Source organism: Martes martes (assembly GCF_963455335.1).
Source record: "Martes martes genome assembly, chromosome: 12".
NCBI lineage: Eukaryota > Metazoa > Chordata > Mammalia > Carnivora > Mustelidae > Martes > Martes martes.
The window spans coordinates 44,563,029-44,587,066 of NC_137900.1; the positions used below are offsets into that span (position 1 = coordinate 44,563,029).

General features: G+C 39.3%; 1 protein-coding gene across 3 annotated transcripts in view; it reads right to left on the reverse strand.

Moving 5' to 3' along the window:
- Positions 1–852: 852 nt before the first annotated feature.
- Positions 853–24,038, reverse strand: part of BNC2 (basonuclin zinc finger protein 2) — a 425,240-nt gene continuing 402,054 nt past the window's right edge. For 2 of the 3 annotated variants that reach the window (XM_080819786.1, XM_080819785.1), the window contains 2 exons: positions 20,400–22,369; positions 853–4,105 (listed from right to left, as the gene is read on the reverse strand). In XM_080819786.1, the coding sequence (XP_080675912.1) occupies positions 3,445–4,105; positions 20,400–22,369 (2,631 nt within the window). In that variant the 3' untranslated portion in view covers positions 853–3,444. Of the gene's footprint in view, positions 4,106–19,897; positions 19,964–20,399; positions 22,370–24,038 lie in introns of all 3 variants that reach the window. The other variant, XM_080819787.1, reaches the window with a different exon arrangement.

Sequence of the window (24,038 nt, forward strand, 5' to 3'; positions counted from 1 at the left end):
AAGGGCCCAGTGATTACAATGCTGATCTCTTTTCCCTTCCCGTTTGCAAGTAAGCCTTGGGATCACCGTCCTAACTAGATGTACAGTTAAGTCAAAACATTGCGCTCAGGCACACACCCAAGAACAAGCAACACTCTGGAACAGGAAGCCCTGTGCAATCCATAATGTTACATGTTAAGTCCAGGTGCTGCTTTGCTTCCATCCACTCCCCCGGTCCCTTTTTAAGCAAATAGGCTTTATACTAGAAAGTGTTTTTCACCCATTTAGAAGGCCACCATAACATTTGGGCACTTGAGGCACAAAAGCAGTAGCAAATAGGGGAGACACTTAAAAACAAGAGCCAGTTGTCCAGGACTCATGGCCATTTTCTCTGACAAATCTCAGCGAACACATTCACGTTTCCAAGCAAGGGGAATTCTACTTTGAGAATCTCATTACTTCCGGGCTGTTCTAACTGGCTATTCACATTAGCCCAGTTTGTGGCAAGTAACAAACATTTGTTCTAAGCCCAGTTCATTTGCTGATGTGACCTACTGACAGCTATGGAATTCACTCACGAGGGCTATTTGACCTTTTAGTTGACATTAAATTAAACAGACTAAACATTGATTCTGTACAAGACGAGTTCTAATAGATCAGCCAAGAGTATAACTTTTAAATATCACTGAAATAAAAATGTGTTAATTTTCATAAAACTAGGTGTAATTCAGTCTATCACAATCCAAAAGCTAGTGTCTCCCTAATCTCTTCTGGGGGTACTAAAAAATATTTTTTCCACCCTTTTGACTCGAATCATTTGGTAGTGGGGCAACAGCGCAACACAGAGAACGCTAAGAGGACGAAAATGTTTGCAAACAAACTTTCATTATTCTAGTTCAATTTTTCACAAACATACTGTACATAGTCTTATATGGTATAAAACAAAGGAAAACATCTCTGTCTATTCAATTTAACACAACACCAAAATAAAGCAATTAGGACTTTGGGAAATTCAAAGGTACAAGAAAACAAAAATGGTTATTACTAATTCCTCAGCTTTTTACCGTAAACATTTGTCATTTAACAGACATAGTGTTTGATATGGTTTCTTTTGTACTGTGAATACTTTTGGTCTTTCCTCACTGGAGAACAAACGAATTAAACGAACCCCATAGTGTCCTCTGAAGGAGATGAAAAGATGAAGCTTCTAGACAAGTCTAGCTTATCTTCAAGAATCTATTGTTTCTGAAATTTTTACAAATAAAAATACTGAATCCTCAACTAATGATGCTTATTTTTGGAAACAATAAATACTGTGAGGTACAATAAATCCTACAGGAATAATAACAACAACAGAAACATATTAACAGTTTCCTTTGGCAAATTTAACGGAAGTGAATGCTGATGTGAACATAGAAAAAATAATTACAAAACATGAAAATGGAAACAACATGCAAAGTTCAAACAAAGGGGGGTATTTCTAACCTTGAGACTGATGAGAGAAATGTTTGAGGCCATTAAATGCAGAAAAGAAATACATTCTCTTTAAATTATTGTGTACTGTTAGACAAAATATTCCTTGTTTATCTGTCTTTCCCCCCTCCACTTAAAAAAAAAAAAAAACAACAAAACACAGTCTGCAATGCACGTCCTAATGGTTTTGGCTGCAGACTGAACTTGAGTAAATATCATCATTTAGTCAGTATGTTGTGGTAGCTGAGGGCTGCCCATGTGGTTAACCAGCTCAGGCAACATGTGTAAACATCGGAAACAAAACAAAACAAAACAAAAAAGGTTTGGAGAATTGTCTCCCCCTCTTTCTCACTCTCAATTGCTGGGTTTCAGGCTTGCTTTCATTTCTCTCTGACAAATCATGTGGGGAAACACAAAACACTCAACAGTGAGAGATCCTATTTTAAACCCCCCTTCGTCTGGCTTTTCAGAAAGGAGTGTTGCTCAATTCAAGTTCAGCACATGTTTTCAAAGCTTCCGAGTAACTGCCGCTGTGAAATGTCTTTTGATTTTGTCTATCAAACGGGCCTGAATCATAGGACGACTGCCTAACTTGCAAAAAATTAGACAGCCATACAACAGACCAACCCAGTGCAGACTTACTTCTTTCTTTTTAAAGGAGAAGGGTTAGGTCCTTGGAAAGGAGTGTTCAACACTTTGACTATTTTCAGCTTTGTTCCATAGTGAGTAATTTGGGCTTTTGTATCCTGAAATATTATCCTGCCTCTGAAGAGTAAATGCCTTGGCTGTTTCACACCACATAATTTTGTTTTCCTTTTATGTAACTTAACATATAAGCAAGAAGGATGCAATGTTGATTCTAATAACATTCGGCACTTGAAAGAATCACCAAGTGTTCTTTTTTTAAAGCGGTTTTCTGGTGGCCGACAAATTGGCCTGTGGTTATGTTGAGTGACTAATTGTATTTTCTTTTCTGGAAACTTGTGCAAAGTTGGCAGTTTTGTGTTAACACTAATACTTTTGTTTGGCATTTGTGCCCTATACTGACCAGACCATTTTTATACAAGTGAATTTTTTTAAAAAGACACTTACTTGAAGTATGGCAATAGTTTAAGGATAAAAAAAGAAGCATGGATATTACACATCCCCTTGTAGTGTATGAAAAAAAGTGCATGACTGGATTTATGTACTAGTACAGGACATTTTAAAAAATCAGATCTGTGCTGTAAAGCATGCCAGCACCTTTTTATCACTATATCTAGCAGGTAGTAAAAACAAGACCATGGTTTTTCTTTAAAAAAAAAAATGTGCATTAATGCTAACATAAATGAATAGAGCTAGCCAGCAAACTATTTTTCTCCTGCATATCTAACAGCTGGATGTAACTGTAAAAATTAAACAAAAGAGTTAAACAACCATCAATACAATTGCTTTACATCATTGGCCTCTCAAGGCTAAATATTTACAGGTGAATCTGCCATGCTTTAATTGAAGATTCTCTCAAAACCTTAAAGTTCACAAAAGACAACTGTAAGAAGTTCCTTTTTTGTTTCTTTTTTCTTTTTTTTTCCCCTTTTATTTATTTATTTCTTTGCAGGCAACAGTCATGGGTACAACAAATTGTCCCTCTGGAGAGGACCGAGAATTCTTATTCTTTCAGAATCTGGGCTAGTTGCATACTTTGTGTGTGTGTGTGTGTGTGTGTGTGTTTTAAGGGTACTCTGTTTTCACTCCCAAATTAAAGTTCCCACCCCTTTCCCAAAACTATAAAGGAAAAAGAAAACAATTTCAAAAGCACCTAGTGTTCATCTTTTTATATCTGAAGATGCGCGTGTGTGTATGTAGACACAGAGGTGTACATGTGTACACACACACACACATGCACACATACACACACACCCAAGTACACAAGCACACACTGACTATGGCAGTTCAAATATGTAGGCCATCTGGTGAGAGCTGGCATCTGTAGTGTCCGTTCTGAGCCTAAGCCTAATCTACTGAAGTGAAGGGAATGTTTTTGTGGAGATTAGGGTTCTGACTGTGCCGGTTTCGGCTTCGCACAGAGGAAAACATCATATTGCAACCGGGGACTTTGCACTTGTGCATTTCTCGCAAATGCACAGTTTTGTAGTGCACTCTCAAAGTCCCCTTGTTGCTGTACATTTTGTGGCAAATGTTGCACATGATCCCACCATTGCTCCCGGACAAGCTGTTGAACATCAGGGATCCTGGAACTTCGGCCCCTAAACTGCCGGGGAGGGCAGGGGCCTCGGCCTTATGTGCGGACTCCCCACTGTCACTCGCCCCGTCAATGTCGTCGAGAAGAATCCCCTCGTCGCTGCCCGCATCAGATTCTCGGGAGGAATGGATGCTGCTGCTGGACTGCAGGCTGGAGGTGGTGCTCAGGTCAAGGACCATGTAGTCCTCTGCCATGCCTCTCCCGTACCCATTCAGGTGGGAGTCTTCAGTCCCTGCGGGAGAGGAGGCATCTTCCCTGACATCGAGCCCCAAGGGGTGCTGGGCACCATAGATCTTCATCAAAAATTCATCCCGGAGGTCCTTGCTAAGGGAGGGCTGCGCTGAGTCCAGGCCCATGTCATCGAGTTCTTTGGTCAACAGTTTGCGATGCAGGTTTATGTTGGCACTGTGTCTAGGAAAACAAGAGGGAAGGGGGGGAGGTGTACAGGGAGTGGGGAGGGGTGAGAAAAAGAAGAACATTTTAAAATTGATTCAGCTTCCACCAGGCATCAAATAAGCACATTCATTGCTAATTACACCATTATAAAAGCAAACATTTCCCTACATTCTCAGGATTTGGGGATAAGTGGTGGTGGGGAGTGCAATAAGGGGAGCCTTTCATTAACGTAATTCTTAGAAGAGTACAATTCCTCGATGGTAGGATGAATGCAAACCCATGCACCTTTTTCTCCATGATACTCTTAGCTTTACTGGGTAGCAGCACCAGCTGCAGAGAATCTCACAGCAGAGATTTCAGAATATATATTAAATAGGGCAAAAGAATGGAAACATGTTGCTTATCTAAACTGAGTAATTGAATTTACACCTGAAAAAAAAAAAAAAACCAAAAACCAAAAACCAAGCCTCTTTTGCCTACAGTGCTTCATTTAGAGGTATAAAAAAGATCAATTTTTTAAAAAAGTAAATGGTCTAGATAATTTCAGTTTAACTTTAAAATATAATGACATCTTCCCCCTCACCTGTCTATATTTCATGTTTTAGGAAGGAAAAAATTTAGTTTTATAGATTAGCAATTTGAAATAGGGTTGCAGGCTGTATCATACATCCCTTTCCTCAGAATAATTTGGGATCTCAACTAATCTACTAGTAAACTGTGCTTCATTTTCAGAAGCTGCTGCATTTTACTGTTGAAAATGCTTTCATCGAGTAATTCAACCTTTAAAATGTAATCCTTTAAAACAAAGCCTGAAAAATAGAAATTGTTTTTTAAAACAAAACCCAACCACCCTTAAAAAAAAAAATCACACTAAACAATAGAAAAAACCCAAAAGGACAAAAAAGAAAAGGATACACACAATAAATACCCCCAAAATCAAGCACAATATACGTTCCCCCTATTTTAACAACTGGAATCTGTACTTCTTGGACAAGCAAAACTTTTACTCTACTAAGTGCTTTGCTTGTGTAAAAACGAAAAAAGAAACAAAGATAGGATTTGTCCCTCAGCATCCATAGGGATGTCATGATTTACAAAGCCTGATATATTATTATCTATCTGAAAACATTGCCTTTGTATTTACATCCCCCATTTATTTTTAAAGTGCCCTTGGGCATATACCTCTCTCCACCTGCAAAGGCTCACATATTTGACAAGCACCTAAATTGGAGGCTACCCTTCCAAAAAATAAACCAATAAATAAATACACAGATACATAAAAGCTTCTCGATAATGGCAGAAGCTGTACATCTTGAAGAAGTAACTGTGATAATAGAAATGACCTAGAATGGCCAGTATAACATTCAACAGACCTCCTGATTATAATTAAAACATATGCAAGACCAAAATGAGTCACTCCATTTGGTGACAAGCATGGCAAATTCCTTAGAGATGGTTGAGAGGTATGTGCCTCAGAGACAAGAAAGGTAGGAAAAGACTTCTCCACCTTTCCACGCAAGACAATATATAGCACTCCAGGTGTTAAGGGGTAGAGGGGAGCAGCCCTCTCCACACTGCACTTAGGAAGGCTGAGCTTACCTTGTGATAATAAGATCAGCTTTCTAATCTTTTGCTAAATCGATCACAAAAGAAAGCAAGAATGAGAGACAGAGAGAGAGAAAGAGAGAGAGAGAGAGAGAGAGAGAGAGAGAAAACAAATTCACATTCTAGACATCTGGTTTAAAAAAAAACTTAAACAATAAAATAGGGATTTAAAATGTTCTGATCACAAAATCATTTTCTGTCATTAAGCGATCATCTCATATGCTGTCTTGATGATTTTCAGATCAGCTGTATAATCCAAAAATCATGAATTGAATTAAGATAAACCAAATTCACAGCATCATTATCATCCATAAATGAGTTCTACACAGATGCATGCGGGGCGGGGAGGGGGGGGAGTATGCGAGTGATAAACAGAAGCTGTCCCCACGGTCCCTGCTCTAACACTGTTGCTCCCCGTGTCCTGGGTGTCAGATGGCAGATGACTCCAAGTGCAGGTTGCTAAGCAGAGTGTAGGAAACACCTACTGTGCGGTCTCCACCCTGACGTGCGGGTGTGACGCCCCCACACTTATTATAAAGATGTGGAAACAGAGTTACACTGAGTCCTATGACTCTATTGATAAAACAAACTGCCAACCGTAAGTAGCCCACAAAAGCCTACCCCTCTGTTTATTATTTTTAACACCCTCCCCACTTTCTTAATTTCACAAGCACACATTTTGTGATGACTGTAATCTAGAACTCCGTTGCTTCTCACACATCTGCAGTTACCACTTCCTAGATTCACTGCTGAGAAAACAGCAGCCAGACACACAGCAGTCACATCCAGACACACTGAATAAGGAAGAATAAATTAACATTGACAAGAGGACACACGGATCACCCAGATGGACACTTCTTTCCTAAGATGACTTGTGAAATTACACATCTCTACTGATATGTTACCAGGAAGAGATGTTTCTCTTCATTTCTCACTTACAGCAACAGAAATCTGTAATCTAATTAGATGATGTACCAGCCCTCAATATCTGTCAACCAAACGATGTGCAGAAATGTGTAGACCAGCTCTGGCACTCTGTTCAACAGTGTCCCTTTTCCGCTGTCAGCAGTACTGTTGGCCTCTGCTAATATAATTACATTGACTTTTATTCAATTAAGTGCCATCCCTTGCTTTAAAAAAAAAAGGCTATTTTATCAATTGATTCAGGTGTAATGCAATAATAAAGATGAACTCATGGCAGTGCATTAGTTCTGCTGTTCATAACTTCAGTACAAGGGTTCATTCATGGTAGTCGATTTCCATTATGCAACCACAGTTCCAGAGAATTGATTCTTTTATGCTCATTTCTTAATCTATTTCATTTTTGTTTAATAATCCTCCTAAATACCATATGCAAAACACTTGAAGTGGGGATGGGAAGAACAGGCTGTGGAAAGTCTGCTCATTCACCCTTGTGATAGCAGGCTTGGGAGATTTTCTAACAAACTCACACAGTAATGTTTGGGAGGTAAGAGGAAAAGTGAGAGGAGGAGAGAAAGAAGAGAGTCTTTAGAGAGTACTGATCCTGTTCCTCAAGAGGTTAGGTTCAGCCTCTACAGAGTAGACAGAAGGCAGCACTTGATCTTAACAAAGACCAATTGCTGGACTCTGGAATCAGTCGATCCAAACCATTAGTTGTCATAAAACACTGTCCTCATGAGGAGATATAAAGACCTAGGGTTAATAGCAATTTATAAGTTCATTTGGATCAGCAAAATTAAAGAGGTAAAAAGAAAGGGAAGATGGAAAAGACACAGAAAGAACTCACTCCTACTGTCCGTCAGATGGAGAGAAGAGGACTCTAAAATGGGAGGAAGGCCAGAGAGTGCTGGAAATCGGAGAAAGAGCCCTTGCAGAGGAAGTAGTGTTGCAGATGTATGTAGTAAGTGGAAGGAGCGGTCTATGAAGGAACCCGATTTTGAGTTCTCTAGAGACAGATGGTTTTCCTAGAAATGGACTTACTATGAATATTTATCTCCAAAAGAGAGAGAGAGAAATAATCATTAGCAAAAATCCAGATTATATTCAAACTTATTATATGATACAAGATCATACACGTCACGAAAGCTCTTTCTACTTGCTTTGATTAGGTAGGAAATGCCAATACGCAGATGTATATTCCTCTCATGGAAGAAAAAATGACTGGGATGGAGAGAGAAGATGAGTTCCTAGGCAGAAAGGGTAAGGATCTGGTCTTAATAGGGATCTGGTGTTAATGAGTACAGACAGTACTACTCACTAAGGGAGGAGTCCAAAATGTAGCCCCAAGATGGTCACTTTCAAGACTACAAACTAAATCTCATTGAACCTCCAGCCTCCTGCAGTAAAGTAGAATACTTTGCACATAGGAGATACTTGAAAGTATGTTTATTTGCCTTCTATCAATAATATGCATGAGTCGTAAAGAAGCTTCTCCCAAAATACACTGTAGAAGAGAAAACAACGATCCCAAGATTGGAACCATATAACAGAATATTTAAGAAAAGGCAGTGGTAATACAGCAAAGGGTAATTCTGGCCCTATTAATACCCTAGTGTGTACACAGAAACACTATATAGATTAAGGCACGACATAGTCCTGTAACTTGGGCATGCTTGGAATTACAACTACTTTCTCTGAGACTCTGTACTCTTTCCTACTCCCTCCACACTGTGAGTTTACAAAATGCCTTTTGAAAACTAAGATTATCCTTAAGAGCAAAAAGTAATGACACCTTGGGTAGGAGAAGTCACGAAACCAAACTTAACACTTTGAACTGCTGAGTGGAAGTTACTCTTACTGGACTAAAGTGGACCACCATTCTTTTTCTGTTTCTTTAATACAAATTTTACTTATGTCAATTATATCTCAATTTAAAAAAAAAAAGAAAACTTTACTATGCATCCACAGAAGACATCAAATTAATCAAACACAGCTAAGTAAATACATAAATACAAAGTGAGAGAAAGTAAGAGAGAAAAAGAAGTCTTGCTGGCACTTCCTTTTCCATGTCTCTCTTGTTCTAATGCCCAGTTCAACTAATACAATGTTTGACTAGTAAAAATTAAAGTTAAGGGGCGCCTGGGTGGCTCAGTGGGTTAAAGCCTCTGCCTTCGGCTCAGGTCATGATCCCAGCGTCCTGGGATCCAGCCCCGCATCGGCCTCTCTGCTCAGCGGGAAGCCTGTTTCCTCCTCTCTCTCTGCCTGCCTCTCTGCCTACTTGTGATCTTGGTCTGTCAAATAAATAAATAAATAAATAATATTTAAAAAAAAAATTAAAGTTAAAAACATTTAAAAGAAAAAGTGTTTCAAGGTTTTAACTTTGACTTTGATATATAGGGAAGGAACTTTTTTTTTAAGGAAAAATTTCATGTTCGAATTAGAAAATCAGAATGTAGTAGTCAAAATGGTGAATGGTGAATCGGACCATAGGTTACATGAGAAGTTCAACATCTAAATCGTAATTCTTTATCAGTTTTGAACCATTCTAAACTCAGTGAAACAAAATACTTGATAAATAATTATAATTATCTCAGGCAAAATAGAATTGAGGCTCCATATTGGATTAATTTTTGTCTTTATTTTCTGGCTTATCTTTGCCACTCAACACACACACACACGAACGCCCCTCAAATTACACTGTCCAGAATGATCATGATGTATACATAACAGATACCAAAAAATGGGGTGTGTGTGTGTGTGTGTGTGTGTGTGTGTGTATTTATATACATATGCATATATGATAGAGAAATAAATTTATAACCATTCTGGAAAAATCTAGATGCCAGATGTCAATGTACTGTGGGATACTGAATCAACAACACTCTTGAACAGAAAGGTACATCATCTATTCAAATCCACAGAAATGAAAAATTAAAACCTCTGTCCCTCATTAATTCACTTCTTATCTGGATTGTTCTGACATTATCTGTTGCATTTAACTCCTCACAATTTTTGTATTAATGGTAGGAGGCTTACAGCTCTGTGAGTTAAATCACATTTTTGATAGTACACATTTCTGCAAAACTAGTAGTTGTTCTATAGGCAATTATCTAAAGACCCTCTCCAGAAGAGCTGAAAACCATCTCTAGCTCACACACACACACACACACACACACACACACACACACAAAAACCCTGAATGTACAGTTTTAGTGAATGCTCAAGAAAAAAAACAAAACAAAAGTAGTACATATTAAATATAAGAAATAAAAGCTAAGTGAATCTTTGCAAATTAAAACTATGAAATTCAGTCACTTCAATCTCTTTCAATATGAAACAAATCATCCATACTGGTCACGCAGACAGTTCCCTCTACATTCAAATTATTCACTTGAAGATAAGCTCCCACCAAACTCTTTAGGGGTTTAGCTAATTTACTGCACAGATACGGCACGTCTGTTGTAATAACAGGTAGGATGTATTGGGGTCGACCATTTATCAGAATTAGACTTCTTTTCTCAATTCACAGTGAATTATGCTGCCTACATGACTCCCCTCTCTCAGAGCCTGCCATCCCCTCATGGCCCCTAATGTGGCAGGCAAACAAAATTGACAGTCTCATCTTGTCAACAAGGGGCGATTCTCCTGAGAAGCCATTTAACTTTGCCGAGGAAGCAATGTATTAATGTGCATGTCCCAGCAATGTTAATCATCTTCAAGCTTCCGACCTAACTTTGACGTGAACGAAATCACCAAATTTGTTTACTAAATGAATCGTAATATGCTAATAAGAAAGCATGACATATATGGAAAAGCCAAACAGATGGTTTGTTTACTCCACTTTGCAACTTTATAAATGTTGTAACTCTGAAGATGTTAGTGAGAATTATTGGTTTGTTGGCAGAGGCAAACGTGTCTTTCGCATACTAAATCTGGCGCTACAGTTAGAAAACAATTTGTCATTGCTGTGGAATGCATAAAAAATGTTAATGTAGTAATGGCATTTGGGAAGGCAGATTGGTAGATGGAAAATGCTGGATACTCAGGTTAAGTGTAGAATTGATATCAACAGCCCTGTTCCCTAACCATTTTACTTTTGAGTTGCATCTGACACATCAAGGCTTCTCCAGGGTGCTGATTGAATTCAATAGGTACCTGTTGCATTGTAATGTGAGAGGAGTGCTACACTGTGAAGAGGGTTATGTTTTCACAGCATTCAGAAATGTTCTCAATCAGGCAGCTCATATGGTGCTCAGTTTACTACTATTGGTGGGAAGAAAAAAGGCCATGAACACTGACGTCTTTTAAGGAATGAAACAAATCTGAGCTCTAACATATATATATATGTATACACACACACACACACACACACACACACACACACATGCACCCTGGATGAACTAAACCTCAAATCTTCCAACCCTTGTGTTAATGGTCTGACTTTAATAAAGAGCGTAGAAGACCTATGTCTAAAATAATAGGAACACATTTTTCTCTTGAAAATCTTCTGCCATTTAAAAAATAAGCATTCTTTTTTTTTTTTTAAGATTTTATTTATTTATTTGACAGAGAGAGATCACAAGTAGGCAGAGAGGCAGGCAGAAAGAGAGGAGGAAGCAGGCTCCCTGCTGAGCAGAGAGCCCGATGCGGGGCTGGATCCCAGGACCCTGGGATCATGACCTGAGCCGAAGGCAGAGGCTTTAACCCACTGAGCCACCCAGGCGCCCCAGCATTCTTTTTTAATATGTACAATGTGAAACCTCTATTTCTTTCCGAGATCTTTTTCAAAGGAAATACTTCCTAAGACCAAATATTCAAAATGTTTTACATCATTAAAATGGTTAATTTAAGATCTTTTAAAAAGTTAAGATTGGGACTCTTAGAGATTCCCAATGTTATAGACCACCAGTATTGTCATTTAGCTATGGCCTTATCTGGAATTCTGTGTTAAAAATGAAACTACTTAAGATACAGGAAAAAGGGCGCCTGGTTTAAACACTCTGCCTTCGGCTCAGGTCATGATCCCAGGGTCCTGGGATCAAGCCCCGCATCAGGCTCTCTGCTTAGCAGGGAGCCTGCTCCTCCTCTCTCTCTGCCTGCCTCTCTGCCTACTTGTGATCTCTCTCTGTCAAATAAATAAATAAAATCTTTAAAAAAAAGAAAAAAGATACATGAACAAAAAGAATGCGCAAAATCTAATTTGTGTTCTTGGATAAATAATGTCAAACGTACCAGTGAAAACTTCAGTTAACTCACCAGCAATGTACCTATGCCATTAAACATCTCAATTTTTAGAAACACTTAATTTTTGTGAAATTATTTTTACTTTCTATTCACATGAACATAGGGGAAGCAGAATTTTATATTAAAATATTTGCTGATTTCTCTCAATATTATGAGCTGTTCCCCCCAACTTCTCAGTCCTACATACCGAGACTACCACTAATCTTGTGGGATTTCCATATAGTGCTGAAATCTTTACCCACCTGCAAAAGAGAAATGAGAGAACAAAGTGATCTAAAGAAACCACTGAGTTCATCTTGCTGCCCAAGGATCACTTTGGAGCAAGAGACATTAGCGGCTATCCCTGGCGCTTATATCTCATTTGAAACATCTCCTCATTCCTGACCAACAAAGAAAATTTCAATAAAGTACTTTTACTGGTTTAACAACAGTGAACTCCTGGGATTGTCAAAGTGCTAAGCCTTTTCCAAGGAGAGAAAAAATCAGCAGCTCAAATATAATTAACCTTCTATTCTCAATGCAAATGGCCACGCAAAGGAGCTCTGCAGTCTATTAGCAAAGTTATAATGGCCAACAGGCAGAAGCAAAATTGGTCAAAAAGTTGGCTGCTGCTGTCATATTTTTGGAATTATGATTAATGGCACTAATAATGTGGATGATTACTGATATGTGTATCTCCAGCAGTTTATCATATTGCTCTGCCTGCCTACGTCCACAATAAACAGGATGCTATCATTTACCTCTTTATTGAAGGCAATCCTTCTCTTGAAGGAGCATATTCTAATTACTTCGTAATGTTTTATGTCTTAAACATTTTGCAGCTCTGGACCTTGCCAACTGCTTCATGTCTACCATTGATTAATTACTGAATGTTTAATCAAAATTTAGAATCTAATGTAGTCATTTATGAGCACACTGCAGTGCCAAAGTAGTTAGGCTTTGCTCCCAAGTTTGGAGAGTGTTGGGTTCAAAATCAAATCCCAGCTATGTATGAGGATCCAAGAATTTCACCTTGGGTGCTCTGAGGTTGCCAATTCTATCTCTGCTGATGAATGGAAGGTAATCTAACTACAGGGTAAATAGCATCTTTACATACCCTCTCCCTACCGATTTTCCTATCCTCTTTCCCCAGTTCCCTAATCAACAGAGCAGCGCCATTGGCTGCTTCTGAGAATAAGACAGTCCTCATGAAAAACCATCACAAGAACATAGTTTTGAAGTGGTTAAACAAGTGAAAAATAATTTGCTGGGACAAATACATGAGTTTTTTTTTTAATGTGGATTTTTTATGGTACTGTCATACAACCATTCACCGTTGAAGTTAAGTGTTTTTTTAATACCATTACTGAACTGCTGAAATGGATGCTAATATAGCTTGGAGTGCTAATGTCAAGTCCTGGTAATAAAAAAGACAGACTGCTGAATGAAATAATTTCAAGTAAAAAATAGAACAAAAGTGCTCTCTCTCTTGCTCTCCACTTTTATTGAATTGGGACTGACTGAGCCAATTGCTTTAGAAGTCTGTAAAACACAATTACTAGTGAGCGAACTGACCCACCAGTGCCCCCTCAGTGACAGAGCGGGCTAAAAAGGCAGCAGAGTCAGAGCGGCCCCCCTCAGCTGGCCATCGGACCGAAGAGGCTGCCTTCTGAGCATCCGTCATGCTCCTTGTCCCAATCTGTCTCCTTTTACTTACAAAATCCAGTTATTTCCCATCAATGTGATAAAGTAACTTCATACATTACTTTCCAAGATGAACATGTCTGTTCTGGCAATTAAGGATGATCTGTCTTTTGATATTCTTATTTATGTGGATGTTTACGTATAAACACACATATACATTATGTGGATGCATTTAGATTAGGACGTTAGCATATTTTTTGAATAGCTGGTAATAATTCAGATTGATATATGCTCTAACAAAAGTGAAGCATCACTTATATATGTTCAGCTGGAAACACTTGGCTTTTTTTTTTTTTTTCCCAAGGTAAAGTCAAAATAATTAGAGCAAGCAAGAAAAAGAATTGAACTAGAAGTGGGTAACATTTTTCCCCCTAGTTAATAAAAGAAGTAATAAACTCCATAAAGTACTAGAGTTAAGATCACTAACACTTCAGGCATAACAGCTTTTTACCAGGAATTTACAACTTCTGTTTTAATTCAAGCAGCTTGCATTGGGACATAAAATCGAGGTATTTTTTAAAAGTGTAGTTTTATGTTAAGTAACTGAAGAAAAATTGTCCTTTCCTACAAAGTAGTCTTTCCTCTTCTTTCATAGCTCGCTTCTTTCTCACACATGCATGTACATGTATGTACACACACACACACACACACACACACCCCTTGGCACTCAAGAACTGAAGTTACCAAATCCCTTTTTTATGACATTGTAATTTTTTGGCAAGTGTAAACTCCTTTCATATTCTGCCACATTCATTTATTTGAAGCTTGTGGGAGTCTTAGAGCAAAAACATTAAATTATTTCTGAGGCTTTAGAAAAAAGAAAAAGAAATGCTTTCTAGCCCGACCTTCACTAAGAAATTTCAGCAGAGAGAGGAAAGTCTCCCTTCCTCTTAGCACAACAACAAATGATCACTCACAGCAAGAGAGCTGGTAAGAAGCCTTTCACCTGAGAGAGAACCACTCCGGACAACACTGATACCATCGACTGCTAATGTATGTGTGCAGTCTTACAACCCACTTTCAGTGTGACTGGCCTCCGTTTTTTAAAAAGAAAAGATTATCTACAGGAACAAGTATCTTGTAGATACTTATAGAAGAATAATTGTGACCAGACCAGTGAAATCTATCAGGGTGTCAGGTAGATGGTGGCAGGCCCCAGAGAGGTGGAGATCAGGAAGATGACCCTTCCAAGGTGTTGCCAATCATGAAAAATACTGCCTGTAAACTCAGTATGTGCATTCTGTTCTAAGTGCAACTTTTACCTGAATTTTCAAGATAATGCTGGCAAGAGTAACAGCCTGTTCCTTTCAAAGAGAGGGTAAGAATAAGTAGTGCATAGGAAGCATGTTTGTGCTAAGGAGGTTATGTATTGATAAGAGATTTAATGTAACTCTCATCAACAGAAATGTGTAAGCATCTCTTTGTCACTCATTCACCATTCAGCTGTGTTGTCTGTTTGGTACTCAGTCTGGAAGACGGTGGAAGTGACTGGTGTGGTTCTAGGAGTGGAGGAGTGAAAGGTCAGCAGAGGCTTAAATGAGCTTGTCTTACATCCAGCTGGGCCAGCAGGAGATCATTAGGAAGATCCGAGGCTCACTTTAGGCTTGTCAGAGTCTCTCCCCATGATACAAGGAGACCGTTTTGCTCATTGCTCTTCTCCCAGTATATAAAAAGAACCCCAGAGACAGGAATGACACCGAAGTTTATCTTACTACCAAAGTTTTGCTTGAGGAGGGCACAACTAGCAATTACTCAGAAGGGGGATTTATTTTGTTTGTTTCCCTTTGATGGAAAGTAATGGAGATAAGTACAAAAGACCTATTGATCTGCTGGCTTCTATTGTGAAACCAAATAGCATAAAGGAGGGGAAATCTCTTCCTCAACATTTAAGTGTCAGAAGACCTGCACAACTTCACTTTATAAAAGATTTTTGGAAAAGGAGAGTTTCACTTTGATTGGCAAACTTACAGGAAATGAAATGCCTTAAAATGTTCTCTTCTTGTACTTGAAGAAAATTAACACGCTGTATTTGACGGCTAATTATATGAAGGCAAATATACTAATAGTTACCTCAAACTGGTGCTAAGTGGCTCATTTCTTGAAGGTAGTGAAATCATGTGCATTTATTGAAAATCTCTCTTTAGAAAAGTTCTAAGTTTCCAAACACAGAGAATGATGAAAAAAATGGATGTTGCTGCTGAGAAGGTGGTAACAGGAGGCAGGTAGCGCGTTTTCGCATCTTCACCTCTGTCGTTAATGTATGCAGTGGCTCATCAGAGGTAGCTCATGTTAATTTATTCCTGCACACCTGTACAGGGCTGGAAGTCAGGTAATCAGACAGGCAAAAACTATACATCTCTGCTTTTTAGCTACAGCTACCCAGAGGCCTATATAGGAACAAATTTAGTTCTGGAGACATCAGCACGTTTTAATAAACCAAATACAGATGTCTTCCTCCATACAAATCAAGAAGTTTACATGTTTAAATCTGGACTGATTTAACTAGCAATCAAAGAGAAGGTTCACACTTGGCACCAATGGTTGCCTCATATTTATTTATAAATCACCCTAAGCAAATATTATTTTGTTTTTAAATTTATTCATGGGGCTGCATCATCTTTCCTACACCTTGAAGATTAAACATACATGCTTACCTTTCTAATAAAATTTAAGACAAACTTTGGTCATCAGTGGCTGCTATTCTCAGAAGGGAGCAATGAAGATGGTAAAGACCGTGGAAGACTGAAAACAAAGGGACACATAGTTCTTTCTGGGCAGATCACCTTGTTTCTGTGTGCAAAGTCTTCATTTTACTTGAGGGAGTTTTAACATTGCCAATCACTAAAACAGGTATGAATAGATTTTAAGGTATTAGCAAATGATAAGAAATTCTAGGAAGAGGACCAAAGGGCATTTGTTTGTTATTGTTGTTGTTGTTGTAACTGTTGTTTTGATACCAACCAAATGTTACTTATAAATGGGCTTCCCTTATATACAGGGGATCCATGATCCCCGGGATGGAAATTCAAGACAGATGATGAGAAATGACCAAAGGTAAACTAGGCCCAGCTAATTCTGACTACGACATGTCTCCGAGAAAATTTCCTTTATGAAGACTAGGTTTGCTTTAAGCCAGTTATAGTTTCTTCTTCCCAGGGAGTTTTTCACGTGCATACTTCAAAACGGAGAGTCAGCTTCCTGATCCTTTAAAGAACAGTATCTTAGTAGCAGAAAAGTCAAGGGATAAACAAGGAAGGAAGGAAGGAAGGAAGGATGTTTAGGGGAGCCTCAGGTCTAACACTACACCACATTATCAGTTTATAGTTAAACACTTTAGTAATCACCTTATCGTGCCATAGTTCTTCACAGAGACAATAATATACATTTCACTTCTATAACTCAGAATGAAAATGATTCCAATAGCCACCTAGTGACTAGATGAATTGATCTTTGTGTACACAGTTCTCTATCATTAGTGTGGAATGGTCTTCTTTGCTCTTGAATTTATTACACTTACACTCAGTCACAACTGTATAAAAAAAGGATACCTTCAACACTGTGCTTAGAATCTTCAGCCCTAACAAACCATGCCTGGAACCCCCTCTCCCCCGCCGCCAGGCTTCTCCCTTTGTATGACCTTAGACAAAGAACATTTTTGCTTTTCAAAAAGCCTTCAACTTGATCTTATAAAATCTAGAAAGACCATGAGCAAAGACCTGGACATCTCTCATTGCAAAATGGAAAACACACTATTTAATATCTATTTATATCTTACTAACATGTCTATTTGAAGACCAAAAACGCAATTCCCTCGTGTATAGCCATTTTGGAAAAGCTAAGAAGACCTGGGTATCACTCCTGTAAGATGTTCTAAGACCAAAGACAAGAAGACTGCTTTTATAAACAGAAGGAAGAGAGTTATTCTGTTAGTTTTATCACTACACATCCTGTAGCTTTGCACACTTCAACCCCCAGTCAAAATCCCCTCTAATGCTTTATTTGCACAAGGAAGACATTGTGGAGTCAAGGATGGATGAATCAAGACTCTGGGGAAAGGAACGAAATAGGCCTGAGGACAGTAGGATTAAAGGCAAAGAAGGGTTTCTGTTTGGGAACGTCTGTTGGCTCAGAGAAAGGTAAGAAAATCTGTCTTAGCTTCATCGTGAACTGAAGAAGAAAAAAGCAGGGACCCAGATTCTGGGGCTCTCGTGACTAATACAGCAAAATTGAAGAGAAAGGGGGAAGGTTGAGTCCAAGTGGTAGATCGGAGATATGGTCCAAGAGGCTCTGTGAAACAAGAGATTAAGGAGTGGCAGAAGTGATGGAGACTGGCTGAAATGGGACGTTGGTTATGTGTGAGCTCACTCTGCAGAGATGCAGGAAGAGGTAGTTTCCCTAGCAGCATCGCTGTTTCTGGTTGTGTGGTGGTTTGAGTCATGGACTCAACAAGGATGAACACTTTTTTAAAGGGAAAAAATGTCAAAATTAAAGTATCTTAGTTTTTGAGAAGTTTTTAACTTGGGATCCAAAAATGTGAGCATTCTTGAAAAGCAAAACTTCAAGTGAGAGTCCAAAAGCTTCCTTTGCATGGTCTGCTTTTTCTTCATTTATCATGTATTACACAAACTCCAGAATTATAAAGATTAGCTGTGACGTGCGATTTCACCCAAACGAAATGTATCACCTGTCTTCTGAGGTTTGCTGTCTCCTGTGTGACTGAAGACACATGGGAGAGTATCTGTACTCTGCTTCTCTAGAACATCCAGTTACCCTACCCTAGACACTTCTTCTAAATCTCCATATGGCTAGTCATCTGCCAAGCTCCTAATCCTTAGAAGAAAAATGGAGATTGAAATATTCTCCTGCTATTTATAAATGTTTTTCCTTAGACAAACCACCCTTTCAGCAGCACTTCCTTATGCATTAGGACATAAAAACACAAGTGCTTGTGTTTTCTAGTGGTTTGACATAAATGAAAGCACCATGCTTTGGGTGTTGTAGCCTTTGGTCCCAAAGCCATTTATGCCCGTGTTATGACTTGCAGTATTTTCAGCAAACCAACTAAAACTGTGATAGGAATTCATGCAAATAAGCTTAAATTTTGGCTTGTCTTCAAACACTCCATTTCCATAAATATTTTATGCAGGTTTTCATGAGTCTTTTATTTTTGTTAAAAAAAAAATCCAATGCATTAACCTCATTATCACAAGTGCACTATTTCAAATATAAAAGAATGTGTATTGCTCACAAACTTGGGGGTGGGAGGTTGTGTCGAGTAGTATATTTTATTATTCAAATTATAGCTATCTTATCTGCTGTATTCTGGTACTGTGAACTGGTAACTCAGAGCTGAAAAGGACTTTGTGACTGTAAACTGTTTTTACAGAACATGGCAAAGGGGTGTGGGAGAGAAGGCTGGGGAAGGTGAAATCTTAGAGAATACAGACTTCTCTTCAAAGCATGTTTTGAGCATGTTGAGTATAAAGAGAGCCACTTACTTTTCTCAGAAATTTTGCTTTTAAATGGATTGGGCCTCTTGCATTTCAGTACTATGGAAAATATTTTTTTAACTTTTATTTTTAAAAAGATTTATCTTTTAAATGCGTAGAACGAAACCGAATATTCTAGAAGCAGGTCGTCACTTTTCAGTGGTACTTTTGTTTTCTGTTACTTTGTCAAAGGATTCTACCCAAATGATTAAGTGTGAGAATTTGGGGGATGGCTATTTGGAAACTTTCCAGTTAATTCAGTTTCTTCTACTATACTGATTTTTACCATGTAATGAAATTTTTTCTAAAAATATTTTAAAAGGCAGCGTAAAACCAAAAAGCCACATTGGACAGAAGAGAAAGAATTAACTGGTGTGTGACTCTGGTTTGGGCTGGTGTATTATGTAAATGATCTGCCTGCAAGCTTATCTCGAGTGTAGGATGACTGTGTTACCCACCACTGACCACCTTGACACATTCCATTTATATTACATTTTCTTTAGGCTTGAAAAAGAACATTGGAGGTTTAAGACCAGCTGCTTCTGTTTAAACCCAACTGTTTCAGAGCTGTAGCCACATAGCCAAGGTCTGATGTCATCTCAAGGCTGGACATAATATATTCTAACTGATCCTAAAAGTATATGCATGCCTCCCCTTCTGTGCGTAATTCCCACGACAGACTGTATTTTAGAGATGTGCTCAACGATACCATGAAGTTAAAATAAAGAAACCCATACCACCATACCATTTCCCCACATTAAATAATTATTTTGGTCCCACTTTCTTCCGATATTTTCATGACTCTTACAAGAATTCAAGGACACACTAGATACTCATGTAAGAATGATAACATTTCTGGTTATACCTACGGAGATGCAGGCTGTCTCGATGTCCTGGACCTATGGTTCTTTCCATCCGTAAATTTCTGTTTCTATATTGGATAAATATGTGTGTATGAAGATAGATAATATATTTATTTAATTAAAAAGCCACAAGGCAAAGCAGAAATATATATAACAGAAGCTGCGGCTTCTACGTGAAGCTTCATGAGGAAGCAGGGAACTGTGTACATAGTTAACTTATTCACACCTAGATGCATGGGGAAACATACACACACACATACACAGAGCACAGAGAAAAATGGCGTGCATTACTGGGTAAGATGGCACATGATTCCGCATGCTTAGTCATAACAAGCACCAACTGCAACAATCCTTCATGAGCATGGCAGCTTGGTTATCTCATGGTCACTGCAGACAATCTTTACAGTGCATCAAAAACATCTCAGTTGGATTTTTTTAATGCTAAGTCCAGCATGACTGGCACCCTCCACCCCCAGCAGGAGCAGCCAATGGAGATTTACTGACCTGTCTCTGCTTCGGCGAGAGGGGAAGGCAGCATTGCAGCCAGCCACCGTGCAGACATGCATCTCTTTTAAGTGAACATTCCTGTAGTGAAGCTTCACACTGTAGGAGCTTTTGAAACTCTTCTTGCACACGTAACAGATTTTGGGGTCTGGGCTAGAACACAGGTCCCCTTCTGGGGAGAACTTCTGAGGGCTGCCATAATTCAGAGACGATGTAAAACTTTCATGCAGGGCTGCCATGCTGGCTCCCCCACCGTTGTACAGTCCATACTGGCTCATGTAAAACATGTCGTAAGTGGGATCTGTGAATTCTTCCTTCACCTTGATGACATCCTGGTGAGAGGGCTCACTGTGGTTCTCATCAGGCCTCTCACTGCTCATCAGGACTTTTTCACTCACTTCACTGTGAATGTGCTCATCCCCTTCCATGGACTCCTCACCTAGTTTGGGCTCTGAAGACTCAGACTCATTCTCATAGTCCCGCTCAGGTTCTTGGTCCTCGGAAGTCATGCTGTCAGCCCTTCTTATTTCAGTCCTTGAAATGCACCGGGTCCTGCTATGTTTAGAAAAGTCCTTCACAGACATGCCTGGACTCATCTCCTCTTGGGAGTGGCAATGATTGTCATGGCTCACATCGTTGACCACAGCTCCACCATCATTGGGGTCATCATCTTCATCATCAAACTCATCAGCGGTATCAATGATCTCCTTCTCAATCTTCACAGGCATGCTGGACTTCCTGGGCTTCTTCTTGGGCGCCAGGTCGGCACTGGGCTCGTGAGTGGCCATCATCACTACTGGTGCTGTGGGCTCAGAGGGTGCTGGGGGGTGCTGCTCTAAGGTACCAGTGGCTGGAATGATGGGACTGGTCGGGAGGGAGGTTGGAGGACTCACCATTTCCCCCGGAGTGAGTAAACTTCTATAAAATGGAGGAACTGGCTGTACAGTCTTTAGCCCAGAAAACACCAGCTGGCTAGGCAGAGGATTCTGTAAGACGGGGTCTAGTGGGGGAGTGGTAAAACCCATTGGGGGCCGGCCAGGGCTTGTGAGTGTGAGATTTGATTTTGTACTTGCTATGACGGGGGTGGCAGCTCCTGATGTGGCCCGAATTAAATCTTTGTCTCGGTTATTTCGTAGCATGGGCATGTGAAGGCGAGGATTAGGGTTTGCACTGTGGCGATTCCGGCTTCGGAGGGAGCTAAAGACCATGTTGCAACCTTCGATGGTGCACCGGTGTTTGATCTTCAGGTGAACAGCATTATAATGAATTTTGAGAGTACCTTTGTCATAGAATGTCTTCCCACATGCATTACAGAACACTCTTCCTTTCCTAGAGGCTGAACCCATCCTTCTCATCCGGTGAATCCGGAAGGAGCTTTTTGGGTGTTCAGTTTTGGTCAGATCACTGACTGGGGCAGAATTCTGAATGGGAGATACGCAGGCTGGCTCGGTTTTGGGCTCCACGTTAGTGATGCTGGTCAGGGCATTTCTATTGGGTGTCTGATCATTCTTATAAGGTGTGGGAGATACTTCAGATTCACTGCTCTCGTTGTATTCATTCTGGGTTGAAAGGCTTGGTTCCCGCAGCCTTAGTCCCGGTTGCTCTAACAGTAACCCGTTTGGAGGCAATCCTAGCAGTGGGGCCGAGACTGGGTTTATGTACTGGAATGGAAGCAGAAATGCAAGGCTGTTGGGGATGTTTTCAAAGTGATGAATGCTGGAAGGGTTGCTGTTCTCTAGGTGAGCAAGGAGGCTGGGACTCCGGGTGCGATTATTGCTCTCAATGAAAGTCCTTATGTCTGAGTCTGTCTTTGAAGATGGTACAGCTACGGCCTGCCCTTCTTTCTCCTGAATTGCCATCAGCTCCACAATGGACTTGGTTTCTCCAAACCGCAGAAACTGCTGAAGGGTGATGATTTCCTCTTCTCGAGACATGATGGCCCAGCGGTCCAGTACCTTGCCGGCAGCATCCTAGAGGCCACATCAAAGAAACAACAAAGATAAACACAAAAACTTATTGATTGTGCAAAATTATTCAATGCAACTGAAGTGCTCTGCCTGCTCATGAAACACTGAGAGCAACAGCAGAAAACACACAAGCACTGTTCATAAAAGTCAACCTACAAAGCAAACTTTTCTGCCATGCAATTGCAGTAATTAGAGTCACAGTTAGAGAAACAGATTTGAGTTTAACGTCAAAGCAAACAAAATGTAGACCACTGGGGCTCTGTGATCTAACATGCCTTCACTACTGCTATTTTAACAACGGTCTATACAGAATGCAACTACTTAGCACACATTAGTATAAGACGTGAACTCTTGCTGTGCAACCCAGTAAAAATGTAAAAAACGGTACCTGAATCTGTATTAAATAGTGATACCATAGGAATGGATTAAGTACATTGTGAAATTTACCTCCTTGACACACGCAGACAATCCTGGCTTCAGTGATGAAAATTCCTTTAAATAGGAGCTATTATATAACTTTCTGAATCAAAATGATGAAAAAAGGAGCTTTGCTGTCTATACCTCCATTACTAAATGGTATTTTTCCTCTCTTTAATGGCTGTATTTTAGTGTCATTTACTAATAGACAATCTCATAAGGTAGCATTAAGGAAAAACAGTGATTGTACTTTTCCTGAAAATGGATTGTAATCCTAGGCTTCAAAGTTTGAGTTAGACTTTAAGTATTTGACTTTTTATGATCTTGTTATAAGTGACAGTTATAGATATTTAGAAAGTAAACATGTGATGGATTTAGATAGAATAAATGTGTAAAAATGTTTTCTCTTAACCTCCTCCTCTGATAGCAAAGGGAGTCCACAGAGAATACACATCAGTAATCACCAGACTATGTGTTGTTAAATATACATTAAAAAGCATTTCACACTTTCATTTTTGCTAGTAACTATGAGATTTGCCTGGAGGTAGGACTTAAAAATCCTGCAATGTAATGCCAGGCAATCCACTTCAGCATGGGCTGGGAGAAATGTATTCAAATGCTTAAATAATGACTCCATCATTTTCTAGAGCACAGCTTCTTCCTAACCAGGTCGGGACACTTCCACAACCTGTACTTGCCTCAACCTGCCTATCAATTTAAGGAAGCATATAATCTTCTTAAAAAAAAACAATATTAGACACTTATTAATTACAAAGAGAAAAACCATAATGTTAAATGGAGAAACCCAGCAGACACCACCTTACCCAAGTAACCAAAGTCAACATCACCAGCGGTAAGTATCATCATGTACCTCCTGATATATACTGAGAAGGGCACGCCATCCTTTTCTTGTAAAAAAAAAAAAAAAAAAAAAAGTATAACCTCAATCTAAATCATGAGAAAACATCAGATAAAGCAAAATCGAAGGGCAGTCTACAAAACAGTTGCTAGTACTCTTCAAAGTATAAACATCAGTAAAGATTTTTTAATAAGGACCAGAGAATGGTTACAGATTAGAGGGGACCAAGAAAACAGGACAAATAAATGTAATGTGAGACTCTAGAGATACCAGACCAGAAAAAGACCCTTAGTGGGAAAACTGGCAAAATCTGAATAAAGTCTCTAGATCAGTTAATGGTAAGGTACCAATCTTAAGTTCTTAGTTTCATCAACTGTGCTAACGTAGAACGCGTCA